General features: G+C 45.7%; 1 protein-coding gene across 2 annotated transcripts in view; it reads right to left on the bottom strand.

Moving 5' to 3' along the window:
• MARCHF10 (membrane associated ring-CH-type finger 10) overlaps positions 1-18,989 on the bottom strand; it is a 106,046-nt gene that overhangs the window by 51,206 nt on the left and 35,851 nt on the right. For both annotated transcript variants that reach the window (XM_075350284.1, XM_075350285.1), the window contains exon 3: positions 8,367-8,519. In XM_075350284.1, the coding sequence (XP_075206399.1) occupies positions 8,367-8,519 (153 nt within the window). The remainder of the gene's footprint in view (positions 1-8,366; positions 8,520-18,989) is intronic.

Below are 18,989 nucleotides of genomic sequence, written 5' to 3'. Positions count from 1 at the left end.
TTTTGCGATCCGCAAAAATGGAACAGTCGTGTGAATGAGCCCTAGTGTAAGTGCCCAGCATAGAGCCCAAGATAAATGTAAACTGATACAAAATGTACCTACATTGCCACTAACAGCATTCAACTCAACCCACAAAAAAGTCCCCACTCATGTCCATCATCTGTTAACGGAAAGATAGGGGGCTTCCACGTTACTGGCAGCACAAAGGCTCTGAAAAAGTGCTATGGCTCTCCTCAAAAAGAAATCCAGCAAAATCTGCACTCCCCATTTCAAATGCCTGTTTCCTTTTTGAGCATCACAATGTGCCTAAACCATAGTTAACGTCCACATTTTTGACATTTCTGTACTGAGGACGCCCACTTATTTATGGGATTTGTGCCTCCTGATGCAGGAGCTGGGCACAATGTACAGGCACTACAATGTACTGGGCACTACAAGTCCTTACTTGCGATTTTTAATTCTGCAACATTCACTGTGTTTGACTCCTTGGATGTTTTCCAGAGACAAAATTGTCACTACACTCGTAGATGAATGCCCAGAGGGGTGTAATTTCCAAAATGTGGCCACTTGAGGGGGCTACTGCTCTTCGGGCACTTAGGGGATCTGCAATGGAGTCTGTAAACTATCCTAGGAAAATCTGTGCTCCAAAGCGCTCCTTCCCTCCTGAGGAATGTCATGTGGCCCAACATTACTGTACAGTCACATGTGGGGTGGTGCCACATTTAGGAGAAATTGTGTAACACATTATGGGGCCTTTTATACCTATTCACCTTGTGAAAAATTAAAATCTGGTGCTAAAATAACATTTTAGTGGTAAAAAATTGAATTATTTTTCTTCACTGCCCAATAGTATAAAATTTTGTTACATGCCTGTACTGGCAATATGCTCATTGTACCCCTAGATGAATTTATTGAGGTTGCAGTCTGAAAAATAGGGTCACTTTTCCTGGCATGTGAGGGGCTCTGTCGTGGCACCCCCAACCATTCCAACTAAATGTAAACTCCAATATGGCGCTCCTTCCCGTTTGAGCTTGGTACGGTAGTAAGTAGTTTTTGATCATTGTCCCCACATGGGCGAACTCAAGAGAAACTGTGTGACAAATTGAATAGTCCATTTTCTTTTGTTACCCTTTTTAAAAATTAAAACTTTGGTGCCAAAACAAATTTTAGTGGAAAAAATGGTAATCAGCTCAGATCGCAAAAAATAAGCCACATTACGAGTTAACATTTTATCCATATAAATTTCCCAAAATATTTGTACCACTTAAATAAAAAAAATTATAAGTTTGCTGTCTGCATACTCGTACTGACCTTCAGAATTATATTGTCAGATCATTTTTACCATATAATGAACACAATAAATAAAAAAAACTATTGTGGAATTACGCTTTTTTACAATTTCCCCACCATATATATACTATATGGTAAATTTAATGTAGTCATTCTAAAGTACAACTCATTCTGCAAAAAAAAAACAGGCCCTATACAACTATATTGACGGAAAAAGAAAACAGTTATGGCTCTTGGAAGAAGGGGTGGAAAAAACAAATACGAAAAAAACAATGAAGAGGTTAATATTTAATTATCACGACCCACAGGAAAGCATTCCGGGCTCTCTCTGTATCTCTTATAAAACTACATGGTTGAGATGGTACACACACAGGGCATCCCTCCACAGAACTCCTTCTCACTGCAGCTGTCAATGGTGTGTCACGGGTGGCAAACAGTCATGTGGTTTCTGGCAATTGAAGGTCACAGCGTTTGACTTCACAAAATGCTGCCTGACTATCTATTGTTCCTGCTGTTAGTATTCATTATAATAGGTAACTTTCCTGCTGAATATTCGTCTATCCCCCTTTTGGAGCCAGCAAGAGCTCGCCTTCCACCCAGTTGCTGATCCATCAGTATTCTCTTGGTGTTTAAATACTCCCATCTTCCCTGGAATGGTGCTAGTGATATTATTCAGTTCGGTCTAGCTCTGGTTGCAAGCAGGTGGCTGGCTCTCATCTGCAGTATCGTTGCTGAGGCTTTGCTAAACTCCTGCCTGAGTGATCTGTGGATAAGCAGTTCATGCTTTTCCCCCATGTGTCCTTCTTGTGTCTTCCTTTAGCGTTTAGAGCTCATCCCACCCATTCCCTATTTAGGGTCCAGCACTAGGGATACCTAGGGTCTGGTATCAGGCTTGGCGTATAGGTGCGGAACCTATCTAGGGTGGTGAGAGACCCCAGGAACCAGCGGTAGGTGTGGTCAGGGGTCACCATCTCCCCCTTCCCTAGACGCAGGGGTCCCCTTCCCTTCCCTTTCGCTGCTTTCCTATACCTAGTGTGACAGCAGCCATCCACATAAAGGACAGTTTTTCACATTCTTTATTGATCCTTCCCAGAAATTGAACCTCCACAGATTTAATATCTATCATTTTTTTGTGGATAAACCTTAAACAAAAACAAACTAAAATTTCATACATTGCTTGGTCCTAAATATTGATTCAGTGATATAGGTGATAGAAGAACCTATGAGCAGATAACAGATCTTTCTTCTTCTAGAAATGATCTTTTATGATGTGAGCTGTTGTGATTCAGCTGTGTAGTGAATCAGCGTATTCGGGAAATGATACAATTCTCTGGAACATGAAAAAAATTAAAAAATAAAACGCTGTTATTGACTTCTACTCAGGAAAGGTGCCCTTCACTGCTTTTCTTTATAAGATTTCCTCCTCATTTCCATTAGCGGTATATTTTTTTTTCTCTTTTGTGTTACTGTCTTTTTTCCAGGACAATTGTTTATCGGTAATTATTATACTGGGCACAGCAGTTGTCATCCTACTGCATTTCCGTACATGTATTAAAAGCAAAATCAAGCTTATGCATCCAAGTTACAAAGGGGGGAAAACCGGAGTTTAAAAGGAATGTGTCATTACAAAATGACCTATTGTTTAAAGCTGATTTTTATTCTAAATGTTTTCTTATTATTATCTTTTTGTTATTTTTTTCCCCATATGTCTGTAAAAAGTTAGTTACAAATCTTCTGATTTTTACACTGGCAACTCAGCTGTATACTAGATGCACACATCCTGTTCGTTTCAGTTGACTTTTCAGAAGTCTTGTTATCATCAGAGACAGAATTACGTTAATAGGTAACACCTTTTTAACTAAACCGAAAAATTATTCTTCCCCTAAAATCAATAATTTTATTTGTCAATTCATTTAAAATCAATAGAGACAAACAAGACACAAATATGCAGTGTTTATGTGAGCAGTGCACACCAGGTAAAACTGGTATACAGGGATTGTTGGGACTGGAAGTGCAATGTTATATTGTTTAGCTGGTTCCATGAGTTACCAGCAAAACAGAGGGAAAAGGAAGATAGTACTATCCCTCTACTGATTCCTACCTAACAATGAGGCTTTAAGCACCCTAACTTATTGGTACCCCCTTTCCACGGTGCCCGGCCCTTATTTTCCCTGTCTACCTTGGATAACCCTCCACCAAACCTCACGCAAAAAGTGCTTTAGTACAACATATAATACATGTGTGTCGCCCTGGGCAAGCCAGGGGACACAGGTCACAACACCACCACACCCCACACTCCAGGTAGGCACATCACAGCTAACCACAAATCCTTGTTGCCTTCCTCCAGAGGTTGATGATGCACACCAGGGGGTGGGCCAGGCGGTTGGCTCCGCCCACCAAGGAGCTCACAACACTGGAGGCAGGAAGAAATCAGGCAGTTCTGTCAGGGAGGAGGAAGTGGAAGGAGTGAAGTCGAGCCCAGGCAGGGCAAGAGTAAAGAGGAGAGTTCAGTTTAGGAGTTAAGTGAAAGTGGTGAAAGTAGAGAAGTGTAAAGGAGAAAAGCAAGCAAAGTGACAGAAGGAAAGAAAGCCTGAGAGCCCAGCTTTGTGTAGGGCCAGAACAGCAAGGTCAGCAACGGCGGTGACTGTCTGGAGGGGGACAGTTTGGAAGTTCCTGGAAGGACCCCGTTGGCTGTGTGCCCGGTGGTCTGGAGCAGTGTTCCGAAGGACAGTCAGCACCAGGGCAGGGGCCTCTCGGACCCCGGCAAGGCTAGGAGTCGCCAGATTTGCCAAATCCGTCAGTGACGGGGACGCAGCTCCCCCAACAACCAAGTCCCGAGTGAAGGCAACAGCCCAACCTGAACCGGGGAGACACCGCCACCGCCAGGGCACCAGTTTCCCCAGGGCCAGCGCCTGCGGGCAAAGTGTAGAGCTCCTCCGGCCCAGATTGCAGTCGGGGAGCGGGTAACCGGAGGGAATCCACCGCTACCATCAGTCAACACAGGTGCAAGGAAGAGAGACATCACCGTCACCTACCGGGAGTGCAGGTGCAGCCGTCTGTGGGACCGTCCTACCAGCCGTTGGTTTACCGTACAAACTGTGTCCGTGTGTCAGGCTGAGTGAGTACCATAGTGCCGCAAGGCACAGCGCTGCCCCGCGTCCCTGCGCCCTCCAGGCCCTACACTTTACATCTCATCACCGGCCCCCGGGATCACCAACCCCTACCCACGGAGGGGCAACACAACACCTGGCTGCTCCGCATCACCATCCCCGGGACCCCCACACTGAGCAGCGGTGGTGCAATCACCACAACCGTGGGTGGCGTCACGAACTATAACAATCCCCCACACCCAACAAACACCCCCCTTTCACTCACAGGCGAGGAGTGTCGCTCGAGAAACCCCGGGATCCGGCCCACAGCTCGAGCCACCAGGAGCAGCTGCCGGACCCGAGCAGAAGGGGTGAGCGCGGTGTGCTGACACCCTCCTCCCCGCCCGCGACAACTTGGCGTCACGAACAGGATCTTACCGCTCTGCCGTCAGGTAGAGGTGCGCCTTGTTACCGCCGGAGGCATCCGGCAGAAAAATTTCAGAAGCCGCCATCTTTGGCGCGAAAAGTTCCCGCTCGAGCGTCTTCTCGAGCAGTAGAGGCGCGAAGGCCAAAACTCCGCCCCGAGAGAGGAGGGGCCGGAAAGAGCTAAGGGGGACGCGATGGCGGCTGGACGCATGTAAGTGTGGCGTCGCAACAAACACACTGGGACTCCCCCCGGTCCGTTGACCCTAATGGAAAATGTCCGCTCCACCTAGTCCGGCAGAGACTACCGAGCCGGTGTCCGGAACAGCGGCATGGCTGAGGGCCCGGGCGGCGGGGATCTGCCGCCACTATCGGAGTCAGATTGACGGGCTGATGGAGCAGTGGGCCGCGGAGGTGGAAGCGCTAGTTGCTGTGGCCCGAGTGTATGGAGTGGAGGCTGTGATGGAGGAGCTGGAGAATGACCCACGCCCCTGTGTCCCCGAGGGACCGGTCGCTGCGGCTGAGGGGCCCGGTCTGCCCCTGGCTCCTGTGTTACCTCCGTCCTACGCACTCGCGTGCTGCACCGCACCTGGCCCATCGGGTGCGCCTCCCTCTGTGACTGCGGCAGGGGCAGAAGATAGCGACTCCGGGCCTGACACTGAACCTGTGTCGGAAGAAGAGGAGGAGGTCGTTGCCCTGCCTGGCATGGAGGCCACTTATATTCCCCGAACCGGAGGCAACGGGTATCGGGCGGCCCTTCCGCGCCGTGCTTGCCATGCACTGGAGGGGCTGGTGGCCGTGTCCTTCCGCCCCGAGCCGGGTGAGGAGGACGAAAACACCCAGTAGGGCAGCGGATGCCCGCTGCACCGTCCCCGTTGGGACCATCACTGAAGTTGTTGTTTGTTTGAAAAAGTTTGAAAGTCTGCAAATGATAAGAAGAAAATGATCCCCGAGTTTTCATCTGATTTGCTTTTGTGATTGAACCGGCAGGAGCTGGCACCGTTGTCCCCGTGGGGACCGTTTAAAGTTTATTGGCATGGGAACTATCCATGGACAAGCCCGTGAACTTGCAGGGCACCACAAACGTTAAGTGGCTTGTAAATATGTTGGGTACCGTTACCGTTTCCGCAATACCGCCTCCGGAGAGGCAGGTTGGAGGGAGGGCCCTCAGCAGAGCAGGCTAGGGCCCAGCCACCAAAGGAACCGGTGGCCACCCTCTGGAGGGGAAGGACAGATCCCGCTCGGGTAACTTGTGCTGGACTGTGGGTCAAGGGGTGCTGCCTGGGTTTTAGGGGCAGCATCAGGGCCAGGTTGCTTGGGTGGGAGAGAGCGGAAACCGTGACCGTATACCGTTGCAACGTTAAAGTAAATGTGCCTCCCGTCTTGGGAAGAGTTATGATTAAAAATGTTATTTATGTTTGCTTAACCCTGTTATCCCCTTTTTACAGAAAAATAAAACCGGTGTAGGACGGCAGCCCGCGGACGGTCTGCATTTTGCTAAGGGGGAATGTGTCGCCCTGGGCAAGCCAGGGGACACAGGTCACAACACCACCACACCCCACATTCCAGGTAGGCACATCACAGCTAACCACAAATCCTTGTTGCCTTCCTCCAGAGGTTGATGATGCACACCAGGGGGTGGGCCAGGCGGTTGGCTCCGCCCACCAAGGAGCTCACAACACTGGAGGCAGGAAGAAATCAGGCAGTTCTGTCAGGGAGGAGGAAGTGGAAGGAGTGAAGTCGAGCCCAGGCAGGGCAAGAGTAAAGAGGAGAGTTCAGTTTAGGAGTTAAGTGAAAGTGGTGAAAGTAGAGAAGTGTAAAGGAGAAAAGCAAGCAAAGTGACAGAAGGAAAGAAAGCCTGAGAGCCCAGCTTTGTGTAGGGCCAGAACAGCAAGGTCAGCAACGGCGGTGACTGTCTGGAGGGGGACAGTTTGGAAGTTCCTGGAAGGACCCCGTTGGCTGTGTGCCCGGTGGTCTGGAGCAGTGTTCCGAAGGACAGTCAGCACCAGGGCAGGGGCCTCTCGGACCCCGGCAAGGCTAGGAGTCGCCAGATTTGCCAAATCCGTCAGTGACGGGGACGCAGCTCCCCCAACAACCAAGTCCCGAGTGAAGGCAACAGCCCAACCTGAACCGGGGAGACACCGCCACCGCCAGGGCACCAGTTTCCCCAGGGCCAGCGCCTGCGGGCAAAGTGTAGAGCTCCTCCGGCCCAGATTGCAGTCGGGGAGCGGGTAACCGGAGGGAATCCACCGCTACCATCAGTCAACACAGGTGCAAGGAAGAGAGACATCACCGTCACCTACCGGGAGTGCAGGTGCAGCCGTCTGTGGGACCGTCCTACCAGCCGTTGGTTTACCGTACAAACTGTGTCCGTGTGTCAGGCTGAGTGAGTACCATAGTGCCGCAAGGCACAGCGCTGCCCCGCGTCCCTGCGCCCTCCAGGCCCTACACTTTACATCTCATCACCGGCCCCCGGGATCACCAACCCCTACCCACGGAGGGGCAACACAACACCTGGCTGCTCCGCATCACCATCCCCGGGACCCCCACACTGAGCAGCGGTGGTGCAATCACCACAACCGTGGGTGGCGTCACGAACTATAACAATCCCCCACACCCAACAAACACCCCCCTTTCACTCACGGGCGAGGAGTGTCGCTCGAGAAACCCCGGGATCCGGCCCACAGCTCGAGCCACCAGGAGCAGCTGCCGGACCCGAGCAGAAGGGGTGAGCGCGGTGTGCTGACACCCTCCTCCCTGCCCGCGACACATGCTGGGTACATTCAATCCAACAAGGAGGTACTACTATCATAAACAAGCAAAAACCACTTATCCCTCCCACAATGACCCAGTAACGCATAAATCCAACCTAGATCAATTACTTATATACACCATGGTAGCCTGGTAGTATGTATGTAAAAAGAACTAGTGTTAATGCCATTTCAAACAGAAAAATGGGGTACTTAGCGTTTGGATGGTAACCCTCCCAGGCTACACAGAGGATCCATATGCCATAATAAGACCCCATATCTGAGTATCGTAAAGCCTGATTCCCGACACGTTTCCCCCCAATTTTCACTTGGGGTTCATCAGGAGAATTGCTAGTGGCTGTTGAGGCACAATAATAAGTCCCAAATATAATTATGCCACCTCCAAAGGTTCAAAAAAGGTGCTCAAAAATGTCTGTGAATAGTTTCCCGTGAGGCATAGTCCAGGGGCAACGGATAGGTCCCAAAAGCCAGATGATACACGCAGACTGACCTAAGACCTCTTTACACAGCTAATAACACAGGTTCCACCATTCACAATAAGTGATGTCCCAGCTCACCACTTCCCCCCTCCTTTGCCTTAATCAGAGCATGATGACTACATACTTTAATGTAGCTAAATAGGGTCTGGATCAGGGAAGGCTCCAGTTGTATTCCCTGGATTAATTTAGATTTAGGTATAGTTGCCAGGGTAAAAATTGTAAGTTTTTTATTTTTATTTTTCATTATTACAAATCATTTCAATATATAGGTAAGTACAGTGCTGTGCTTTAATAAACAATCTATATACCATTACCTCTGATTTTGTGTACATCCCCTTCTGCCATGGTTTACTGTAACTTCGCGTGGAGTAAAAGTTGAAAAGATTTGGGGTACGCTGGGACAGAGCTTGTTTCTCTCTCATTCTCTCCGTAAGCGCTCTTACCTGCTCTTGGTGCCGTAGATGAGCCTGGAATATATAATTTCCACCACCTTAGTAGTAAATACTGTACATTTGCTTTATCTCCAGACGTTTTAGGGAGATGAGGCACATAAAAGACCTCAACTTGTATTTACTGATTTGTGGGATCCACTGGATCTAAACACCTTTGCACATTTGATTTGTTGCATTAAAGTCTACAATTTCCCTCATATTTAATGTAATTAAACATTTTTCAATTCTTCTGGTACTGAAAACGTTTACCTTTATGATACTCAACAAAGTCTAAATTACAAAATACACCTTTGTCCACATTCGTGGGTTGAGTATTTGGTCAGTATTTGAAATCATTACTGTATTTGTACGCCAAAATTAAGAGTGAAACAATCAGAACAAAAGTATGCTAGAAATGCGTGCAACACGCCTGTATTTTTCACCCACTCCTGGTTTTGACTTTCAAATACTGAGGTAAAAAAACTTCACCAAATACTCAACGTGTGCACGTGGCCTTAAAAAAAAAGTCTGTCAAAGACTATTCAAACTAAGCACATTCACTCGGTGCACCTTGGAGTGTTCTAACAGTTCAGAGCATTTTCCCACTGTTATGACTGAGCCCTACCACTCACATGGGGATGAACAATCCAGAACAGATATTAAGCCTGCAATTCACATGTCCTTATTCAGACCAGGAGAAGCTCTAAATATGACCCTCATTTGTCCCTGCCTGACCATGAAGGTTGGCACTTTAAGATTATGCAATGACGCCAGTACTCAATGTCAGTAGACCTTGAGTGTCCTTAAAGGCAACCTGTCAGGTCAAAAAAGCATTCTGACCTACAAGCAAGAGCATGTGTGACCTGCTAACCCCTTCCTACCCATCCCTGTGTTGTTATATTGTGTAATATGAAAGTAATAAAATAACGTTTTATTACTTTTATATGTCCTATGTAAATGACAGGGTCTCAAACCCCATGGGCGTCTCATCGCCCTGTGGGCGTCTACATGTATTCCATGGTATTACGCCAATGTGATACCGCCTCAGGACTGCATTTGAATCTTCTGCCTTCAGCCTCGAGGCCGCACATGGTTGGTGGCTAAAATCTGTGTGCGTCCGTCTTCCAGCTCATACACAGCACCATACTGTATATACAGGTCCACTCTATATCCTGTATTACAATGTCTGTATATACAGTCTATAATTTTAACTTTAACAGTGAGAGATTATCAAAAATAAGATAGAGAAAATCACATTGTATAAATTATAAAAATGTATTCGCATTTTGCAGAGAGTAATAAGTATTTGATCCCCTACCAACTATTAAGAGTTCTGGCTCCCACAGACCAGTTAGACACTCCTAATCAACTTTTTACCTGCATTAAAGACAGCTGTCTTAAATTGTCACCTGCATAATAGACTCCTGTCCACACACTCAATTGAACAGTCACACTCTAACCTCTACAACATGGGCAAGACCAAAGAGCTTTCTAAGGATGTCAGGGACAAGATCATAGACCTACACAGGGCTGGAATGGGCTACAAAACTATAACTAAGATGCTGGGTGAGAAAAAGAGAACTGTTGACGCAATAGTAAGAAAATGGAAAAAATACAAAATGAGTGTCAATCAACATCGATCCGGGGCTCTATGCAAAATCTCACATCGTGGGGTATCCAGAATCATGAGGAAGGCGAGAGATCAGCCTAAACCTACACGGGGGGGGACTTGTTAATGATCTTAAGACAGCTGGTACCACTGTCACCAAGAAAACCATTGGTAACACATTACGCCATAATGTTTTAAAATCCTGTAGAGCCCACAAAGTCCCACTGCTCAAGAAGGCACATGTGCAGGCCCGTCTGAAGTTTGCCAATGAACACTGGATGATTCTGAGAGTGATTGGGAGAAGGTGGTGTGGTCAGATGAGACAAAATTTGAGCTCTTTAGCATTAACTCAACTCGCCGTGTTTGGAGAAAGAGAAATGCTACCTATAACCCAAAGAAAACCATCCCCACTGTCAAGCATGGAGGTGGAAACATAATGTTTTTGGGGTGTTTCTCTGCTAAGTGCACATGACTACTTCACCGCATCAATCAAGTAACATAAAATCCTGAGTGACAACCTTTTTCCCTCTGCCAGGACATTAAAAATGGTCCGTGACTGGGTCTTCCAGCACAACAGTGACCCAAAACATACAGCCAAAGCAACAAAGGAGTGGCTCAAAAAGAAGAACATTAAGGTCATGGAGTGGCGTAGCCAGTCTCCAGACCTTGATCCCATCGAAAACGTATGGAAAGAGCTGAAGCTCCGAGTTGCCAAGCAACAGTCTCAAAATCTTAATGATTTAGAGATGATCTGCAAAGAGGAGTGGACCAAAATTCCTCCTGACATGTGCGCAAACCTCATCTTCAACTACAAAAAACGTCTGACTGCTGTGCTTGCCAACAAGGGTTTTTCCACCAAGTATCCAAGTAGTAAGTCTTGTTTGCCAGAGGGATCAAATACTTCTCTCTGCAAAATGCAAATACATTTTTATAATTTATACAATGTTATTTTCTGGATTTTATTTTTGATATTCTATCTCACATTGTTAAAATTAACCTACCCTTAAAATTATAGACTGTTCATGTCTTTGTCAGTGGACAAACTTAAAAAACCAGCAAGGGATCAAATAACTATTTCTTTCACTGTAAATAGTTTGAACTAGTGTACACAGTATATTGCTGTGTATATACTATATACAGCCAGCAGCCTGTATCCTCCATATTATATATACGCAGCCAGCAGACGGTATCCTCCATTTTGTATACATGCGGCCAGCAGCCAAGATCCTTTATATTATATATGCGCAATCTGTATCCTCCATATTATAAATTTGCAACCAGCAGCCCGCATCCTCTATATTATATGTACACAGCCAGCAACCAGTAAACCCCATATTATACATACATAGCCAGCAGTCTGTATCCTCTATATTATTTATATGCAACCTGTATCCTTTATATCAGGGGTGGGCAATTAATATTCCCGAAGGGTCACATGAGAGACCGTGACTGGTGTGGAGGGCCAAACTAATAGAGTGAAATTAATTATGTTCAATATTAATATTAAAATTAATTATACAGATTATTTTATATTAATATTAATTGAATCACTTAATATAGAGCAGAATTATGTATGCTGACATACCCTTATATACAGTATGAGCCCATACACAGCCCCCTTACATACAGGATGAGCCCCCCACATAGCCTCTCTATATACATTTTGAGCCCCAACATAGTCACTTATATACAGTTTCAGCCCCCACATAACCCTTCTTTACACAGTGTGAGCCCCCACATAGCCCCTATATACACAGTGTGAGCCCCCACATAGGCCTCGCTTTTGTGATATATCGTTCATATACTGCACCGTACAACTTCTCCTGCCCTGTATACTGGCTGTAACTCTCAGTAATTATCTCTCTGTCTCTCTCCCAGTCTCTGTTTGTCTCTCCCAGTCTCTGTCTGTCTCTGTTTGTCTCTCTCAGTCTGTTTGTCTCTCTCAGTCTCTAACTATCTCTGTTTGTCTCTCCCAGTCTGTCTGTCTCTGTTTGTCTCTCCCAGTCTCTGTCTGTCTCAGTTTGTCTTTCCCAGTCTCTGTCTGTCTCTGTTTGTCTCTCCCAGTCTCTGTCTATCTGTTTGTCTCTCCCAGTCTCTGTCTCTCTCTGTTTGTCTCTCCCAGTCTGTCTGTCTCTGTTTCTCTCTCCCAATCTGTCTGTCTCTGTTTGTCTCTCCCAGTCTCTGTTTGTCTCTCCCAGTCTCTGTCTGTCTCTGTTTTTCTCTCCCAGTCTCTGTCTGTCTCTTTCTGTCTCTCTAAGTCTCTGTCTGTCTCTCCCAGTCTCTGTCTGTCTCTTCCAGTCTCTGTCTGTCTCCCATCTGTCTCCGCGTCTGTCTCTGTCTGTCTGTCTCTGTCTGTCTCTGCGTCTTTCCGTGTATGTCTGTGTGTCTGTCTCTATCCATGTCTGTCTGTGTCTATCTCTCTGTCTGTGTCTATCTCTCTGTCTGTCTCTATCTCTCTGTCTGTGTCTATTTCTCTGTCTGTCTCTGTTTCAGTCTCTGTCTGTCTCTCTCTATCTCTGTGTCTGTCTCGCTCTATCTCTGTGTCTGTCTCTATCTCTGTGTCTGTCTCTCTCTATCTCTGTGTCTATCAGTCTCTTTCCCCGTCTGTCTCTTTCCCTGTCTGTTTATTTCCCCATCTGTCTCTTTCCCAATCTGTTTCTTTCCCTGTCTCTGTTTCTTCTCTGTCTGTTTGTGTCTGTCTGCCTCTGTCTGTCTCTTTGACTTTCTGTCTCTTTCTCTGTCTCTTTCCCTCCCTCTTACTCTGTCTGTGCCTATGTCTGTCTATCTCTCAGTCTCTCTCTATCCATCTCTCAATCGACATCTTATTACCTCACACATAAGCTTCTTATACTAACAGTTTATTTTGTTCTATAGCAACCACTCACAGTTGCTATTAATAACCTTTAGCTTGCAGCTTCTTTCACTTTAATGGATGCAGGTTTTTTGAGAGTAACTGTAAAGCGTGGGGTTAACTTTTCCCATCAAAACATAGTCTATGACGTGCCCTGTGTCACATTGGGTGTCTGTGCAAACTTTTGTGATTGTAAATGCAAGGGTGCGGATTCCTTTAGCGGACTTCCATACATACATACACACATACACTCAACTTTATTATATACTAGCTGTAGTACCCGGGCGTTGCCCGGGATAGTAACTGTCTCTCTCCCAGTCTCTGTCTGTGTGTCGCTGTCTGTCTGTCTCTCTGTCTGTCTCTTTCCTTGTCTGTCTATGTCTCTGTCTGACTATTTCTATCTCTGTCTGTATTTGTATCAGTCTATCGGTCTCCATCTCTGTCACTCTCTATCTCTGTGTCTGTCACTATGTGTGTGTCTGTCTGTCTCTTTCCCCATCTGTCTCTTTTCCGTCTGTCTTGGTCTGTCTCTTTCCAGGTCTGTCTCTTTTCCGTCTGTCTTGGTCTTTCTCTTTCCCCCTCTGTCTCTTTCCCCCTCTGTCTCTTTCCCCCTCTGTCTCTTTGCCCGTCTGTCTCTTTGCCCGTCTGTCTCTTTGCCCGTCTGTCTCTTTGCCCGTCTGTCTCTTTGCCCGTCTGTCTCTTTCCAGGGCTGTCTCTTTCCCCATCTGTCTGTCTGTATCTCTGTCTGTCTGTCTTTTTCTGTCTCTCTATCCATCTCTCCACGATATCATATAACCTCACGCATAAGCTTCAATTAACAGTTTATTTTGTTCCTATAGCAAACACTGACAGTTGCTATTAATAACCTATAGCTCCCACCTCCATTCAGCTTAATGGCGGCAGGATTTTAGGGGCTAACTGTAAAGCACGGGGTTAAATTTTTCTGTCAAAACATAGTCTACGACGCTCCCTGGGTCACATGAGGCGTCTGTGCAAAATTTCGTGATTGTAAATGTGACGGTGCGGATTCCTTTAGCGGACATACACACATACACACACACACATACACTCAGCTTTATATACAGTATTAGAGATATATATATATATATATATATATATATACTGTATATATATATATATATATATATATATATATATATATATATATATATATATATATATAAACCCACACACACTGCACATTGCCATTTATCCTATCCTTTTCTCAGTATGTGCTATTGCTCTGTATTATTGTGGACATCTTAGATGGTGTGGTTTTAGCAATGGGTGTGGTTTTACCCAGGAAAAATTGAGTAGTCGGTTGGCAACCCTGTTTGTAGTGGGTTACACTAATACTGTGGGGTTGTGTTTAAATGACTAGGCATAGGACTCTTAAATTTGCAAAATGGTTCTCAGGATACACTACAAGAATATTATTCCTGTTAAAACTGGCACAGCAGCAAAATGTGTGACTTATATTAGTTATGTACTGTGAGGATTATGCTAGATAACGATGAGAGTTATGACAGCTATTCCTATCAGTCAGCTACTTCATGATGTCACCCCCCTCCCTTCCTGGTGCTTGGAGACCCAGCAAATGCAAAACTCAAGATGTCAAAATCCAATTAGGCCAGGCCTTGATCCAGCACACCCCCTGCGGAGTGAATTGTCCTACAAGGGAGGTGGGAGGGGAGCTCCAGGTTTATAACCTAACTTCAAAGGTCTCCCGAAGATGATTCGGAACCGTCAGTAGAGTTTCGATATCGGCGACTACATCGCCCCCACAGACAAGACAGGTACATTTTCATATTCCTGAGGGCCAGACGCAAGTAACACATATTCGGCAAACCTGTATGATGTGCGTAGCCCTTAATAATTAATAACTGGCCAAAGGAAGCCCGCAGAGCCCTCATATTTCCTATCAAAACGGAGATCAATTCACAACCATAAAAATGAGGCTCATATCCTCTGTGAGAGGCTCAGGGGCAGAGTTATGAACAAAAACTGAAATCCATACTTTCCCTGGATTGGTAGAAGGCCAGCCCAGTGAGGTCACCAGGGGGGAAGGGACATGGATTGTAGCCAGTTTGATAAACACAGTACGGACATTTTTTGGGTGTTCTTCTTCGGGTGGTCTCATATGGTGCACGTGGGGGAAGATCCAGGAACCATGTGGCCACACAGCGCCCCCCCTGTGTCCGCTAGGGAATAAGGTAATTGATACATCTGTATACCTGCTTGTGATCCATAACGTACCTGTAAATGTATTCTGACATATATATATATATATATTCTGTAAATTCCATATTGTATATATTGTAGTTTCTAGTGTGTCATTAGGGCGATTAAAATATATAATTTAATTTTGGGCTGTTCTGTTATCTCGATCCTGAATTCCACGTCTGTGTGCTCAGCGTAACAGTTATCGTAATCGATTGGTGGCAGCGAGTTTATGCCAAGAATCATTGTGGGGCGACCCGTGAAATCAGGGGCGGATTAGATATATTCCGCCGCAGGACTCGGGGGAATATATACCTTACTCTCACCGGGAACCCTTCAATCATCTGCATAGTAATAACGGCCTCCTTGCTTATTGTCGGGCAATTCCATAATTGATATACAGCAATTGGTAATATTAAAATTTAACTTTTAATTCTATTTCTTAAAAAGACTCAAAGTCTATAAAAATTATCACCCGTGAATCAGTGACCACACAGAAAAACGGACACAAGCAGGTAGAAGATAGGTCAAATATCCAATACCCTCATAATCAAGGGTTAATGTATTTGCATGAATATACCCAGTCTTTTTACCTCAGGTTGCTTTTTATCATCTAGCATGAGCAGGGTCTCATATCTCACCCAACTGCTCCGACAGAAGAAAATATTACCTTAGTAGGGCATGATATATATTATCAATTCAGCCCAATGAAACAGCCAAAGTATGCTCAAAAGCCCTCCTTATTCTCTTCCCAACGCGTTTCCTCTTATCGATTCATCAGGGGAATTTACCATTTGGAGGCATTTGGAGGCTGCAGTATGTAAAAGGTATAGTAAGCTAGTGACCAATAAAAACGGTACTCAAGCAAAGAAAAAGACACCACTGTTAAAGTCCCCATAAGCGATATTACCTTATCAGAAGAGCATGTAGTCTAAAACATCCTAGATGTGTGGTTCCATACACACCAGGTCTAGGGGCCGCGCTTCTTATTATGTCCACATGAACTATTAGGCCGCCGGCATTTTTATCCGGTCTCAAATGGCCTCGTTTTGAAAATCGCGCCCCATGTGACCCTGGTCACATGACCATCGTGTCATAATATCGCGTCACTTGGCCCGACATGTGACCATCGCGTCATGAGGCCCCATCACATGTTCAGGCCAGTTCCTGGCCAGATGCATGCTGGGCCAAGGTCACGTACGTCACGGTCACATGATCGCCACTTGGCCCTGCCTCCAAGCCCAGCTTACCACAAACGGCATACGGGCCAATAGCGTACGGAGAGGGCCGCGGTCATGTGATCTCCGTTCCGACCACGCCCCCAACCATTCATTCACAAACAATAAGGGATATCTTTGGAGATATACTCAAACAAACAGCGGTTAGGCTTATTCCCTAAGGGGGATATAGTATATGGAGTATACATCAGTTTTTTAATACGATTTTACTATATATCAATTCATAGCCATAAATCCTTTGTCATGTACATCCCATATAAGGAATTCAAGTGCCAAGAAAGGGGGTTTTATATTTAAGTAGAGTCTCCTTCTTTACTTGGATTAGGTGATGTTAATAAGGACGGACCCCGTCCAAAAGATAACTGATCCAATCAATGGATTCAGGACATAAAATGGTATTTTTTGGCAGGTTCCTAAAAACCACAGGACAAGAAATTTACAATTAGGAAAAAAGATTTTGGTATATATGCATCTTCAAGATTGATACAAGGTATTTTAGTTACCGGAGCAGCATTGGTCAAGCCCCCAGAAAAACACAAGAAAGAGGGGGGATAAAAAAATATAAAACAAGATGACCCTAGATAGCAGCTGTCATCTGAGATCTACCTAACTGCGGAGGTCGGCGCCCTATCCGTCACGTCATGGCGCCCCCGCTCTACGGTGGCTCGCCCTATCTAGCCCTATACTGTCCCTTCACAAAAAACAACTAAAAGTAAGAATTTCATTTAATCCCATAGGGACCTGGGTCTTAAGGGTGTAGATCCAAAAGGTCTCACGCTGCAAGAGGCTTTTGTCCCAATCGCCACCCCGAAGGGGGGGAGCAACTGAGTCAATGCCCATAAACGTGAGACCCCTTGTGTCCCCCCCATGTACCTGGTTGATATGTTTTGCCAAAGGGGTATCTCGCTTATTGATTATATCTCGCAAATGTTCTCCGACTCTACGCCGTAGTTCTCGTTTCGTCTTTCCTACGTATTCAAACGGGCATGAGCAAGTAGCTTTGTAAATTACCCCAGATGTGCGGCAATTTATCAGTGATCTGATTGAGTATGTTTTTCCAGTATTGTGACTTAGAAAGTCCTTTCCAGTTTTTATAACCGGGCAAGCGACACAACCACTGCATCTGAATGAACCCACTATTCCACGTTCCAACCATGTAGTTCTTTTTGGTGGGTTAAAATGGCTGTGGACTAATCTGTCCTGTAGTGATCTATTGCGCCGATAGGTACATTGAGGGTGTCCACCCACCAGGTCCCCAATGTCTGAGTCCATCTGGAGGATCGACCAATGCTTGCTCAGAATGTAGGTATCTATTTGGACGAACTGCTTACCCCTTTTGTAAAAGCTTTGTCGTCCTTTACTCGGGATACGACGGATCTTTTGAGGAAATTGGATGGTGTTGCTCTGGAGCCAGATGATATACTATGTAGTATTGACGTCGAGGCCCTTTATTCTTCAATAATTCATTCAGTAGGGCTACACGCGATTGAATATTTCTTAAAAATGCGTGGGCGTCAATTCCAGGGACATAACAACTTCCTCCTCCAAATTTTGGAATTTTGCCTGACAAAAAACTATTTTTTGTTTGATGGGCGGATCTATCACCAGCTCAGGGGTACTGCAATGGGGAGCCCTTGTGCTCCCTCGTATGCAAATTTACTCCTGGGCTGGTGGGAGGAGACCCTGGTCTTCGGTGATGGGGACCCCCCAGGTATCGAGAGAATAGTTTTTTGGTCAAGATACCTGGATGATATTTTTGTGATTTGGAGGGGTACCCATGAAGATTTCAAGAAATTTGTCGCACACCTGAATGACAATACCATCGGTCTCTTTTTTACAAGTGAGAGCAACACCACCCAGCTCCCCTTTTTGGACGTCCTAATCATGAGGGATGACTTGGGGAATCTATCTACAAGAACATATAGAAAGCCCACATCTACCAACTCACTTTTACGTTGGGAAAGCAGCCATCCACTCCCACAAAGGAGAGGTATTCCAAAAGGGCAATACTTCAGACTCAGACGCAATTGCTCTACGGATCGTGAGTTCCGAGAGCAGGCTGCAGATCTGAGAAAACGCTTTAGGGAGAGAGGATATCCAGACAAGATCCTAAAAACAGCTTATCAAGAAGCATGTAGAAAGGATAGAACAAGCCTTCTGGTCTCCTCCCCAAGACGATCTGAAGAAAACAAAATCAGATTCATTACTACATATAGCAATGGATCAAAAGCCCTATTCTCCATTCTGAGCAAGCATTGGTCGATCCTCCAGATGGACTCAGACATTGGGGACCTGGTGGGTGGACACCCTCAATGTACCTATCGGCGCAATAGATCACTACAGGACAGATTAGTCCACAGCCATTTTAACCCACCAAAAAGAACTACATGGTTGGAACGTGGAATAGTGGGTTCATTCAGATGCAGTGGTTGTGTCGCTTGCCCGGTTATAAAAACTGGAAAGGACTTTCTAAGTCACAATACTGGAAAAACATACTCAATCAGATCACTGATAAATTGCCGCACATCTGGGGTAATTTACAAAGCTACTTGCTCATGCCCGTTTGAATACGTAGGAAAGACGAAACG

Source organism: Anomaloglossus baeobatrachus, chromosome 5 (assembly GCF_048569485.1).
Source record: "Anomaloglossus baeobatrachus isolate aAnoBae1 chromosome 5, aAnoBae1.hap1, whole genome shotgun sequence".
NCBI classification, from domain to species: Eukaryota; Metazoa; Chordata; class Amphibia; order Anura; family Aromobatidae; genus Anomaloglossus; species Anomaloglossus baeobatrachus.
The sequence above is the reverse complement of the archived record's forward strand: the minus strand, read 5'-3'. Positions and strand labels throughout refer to the sequence as shown.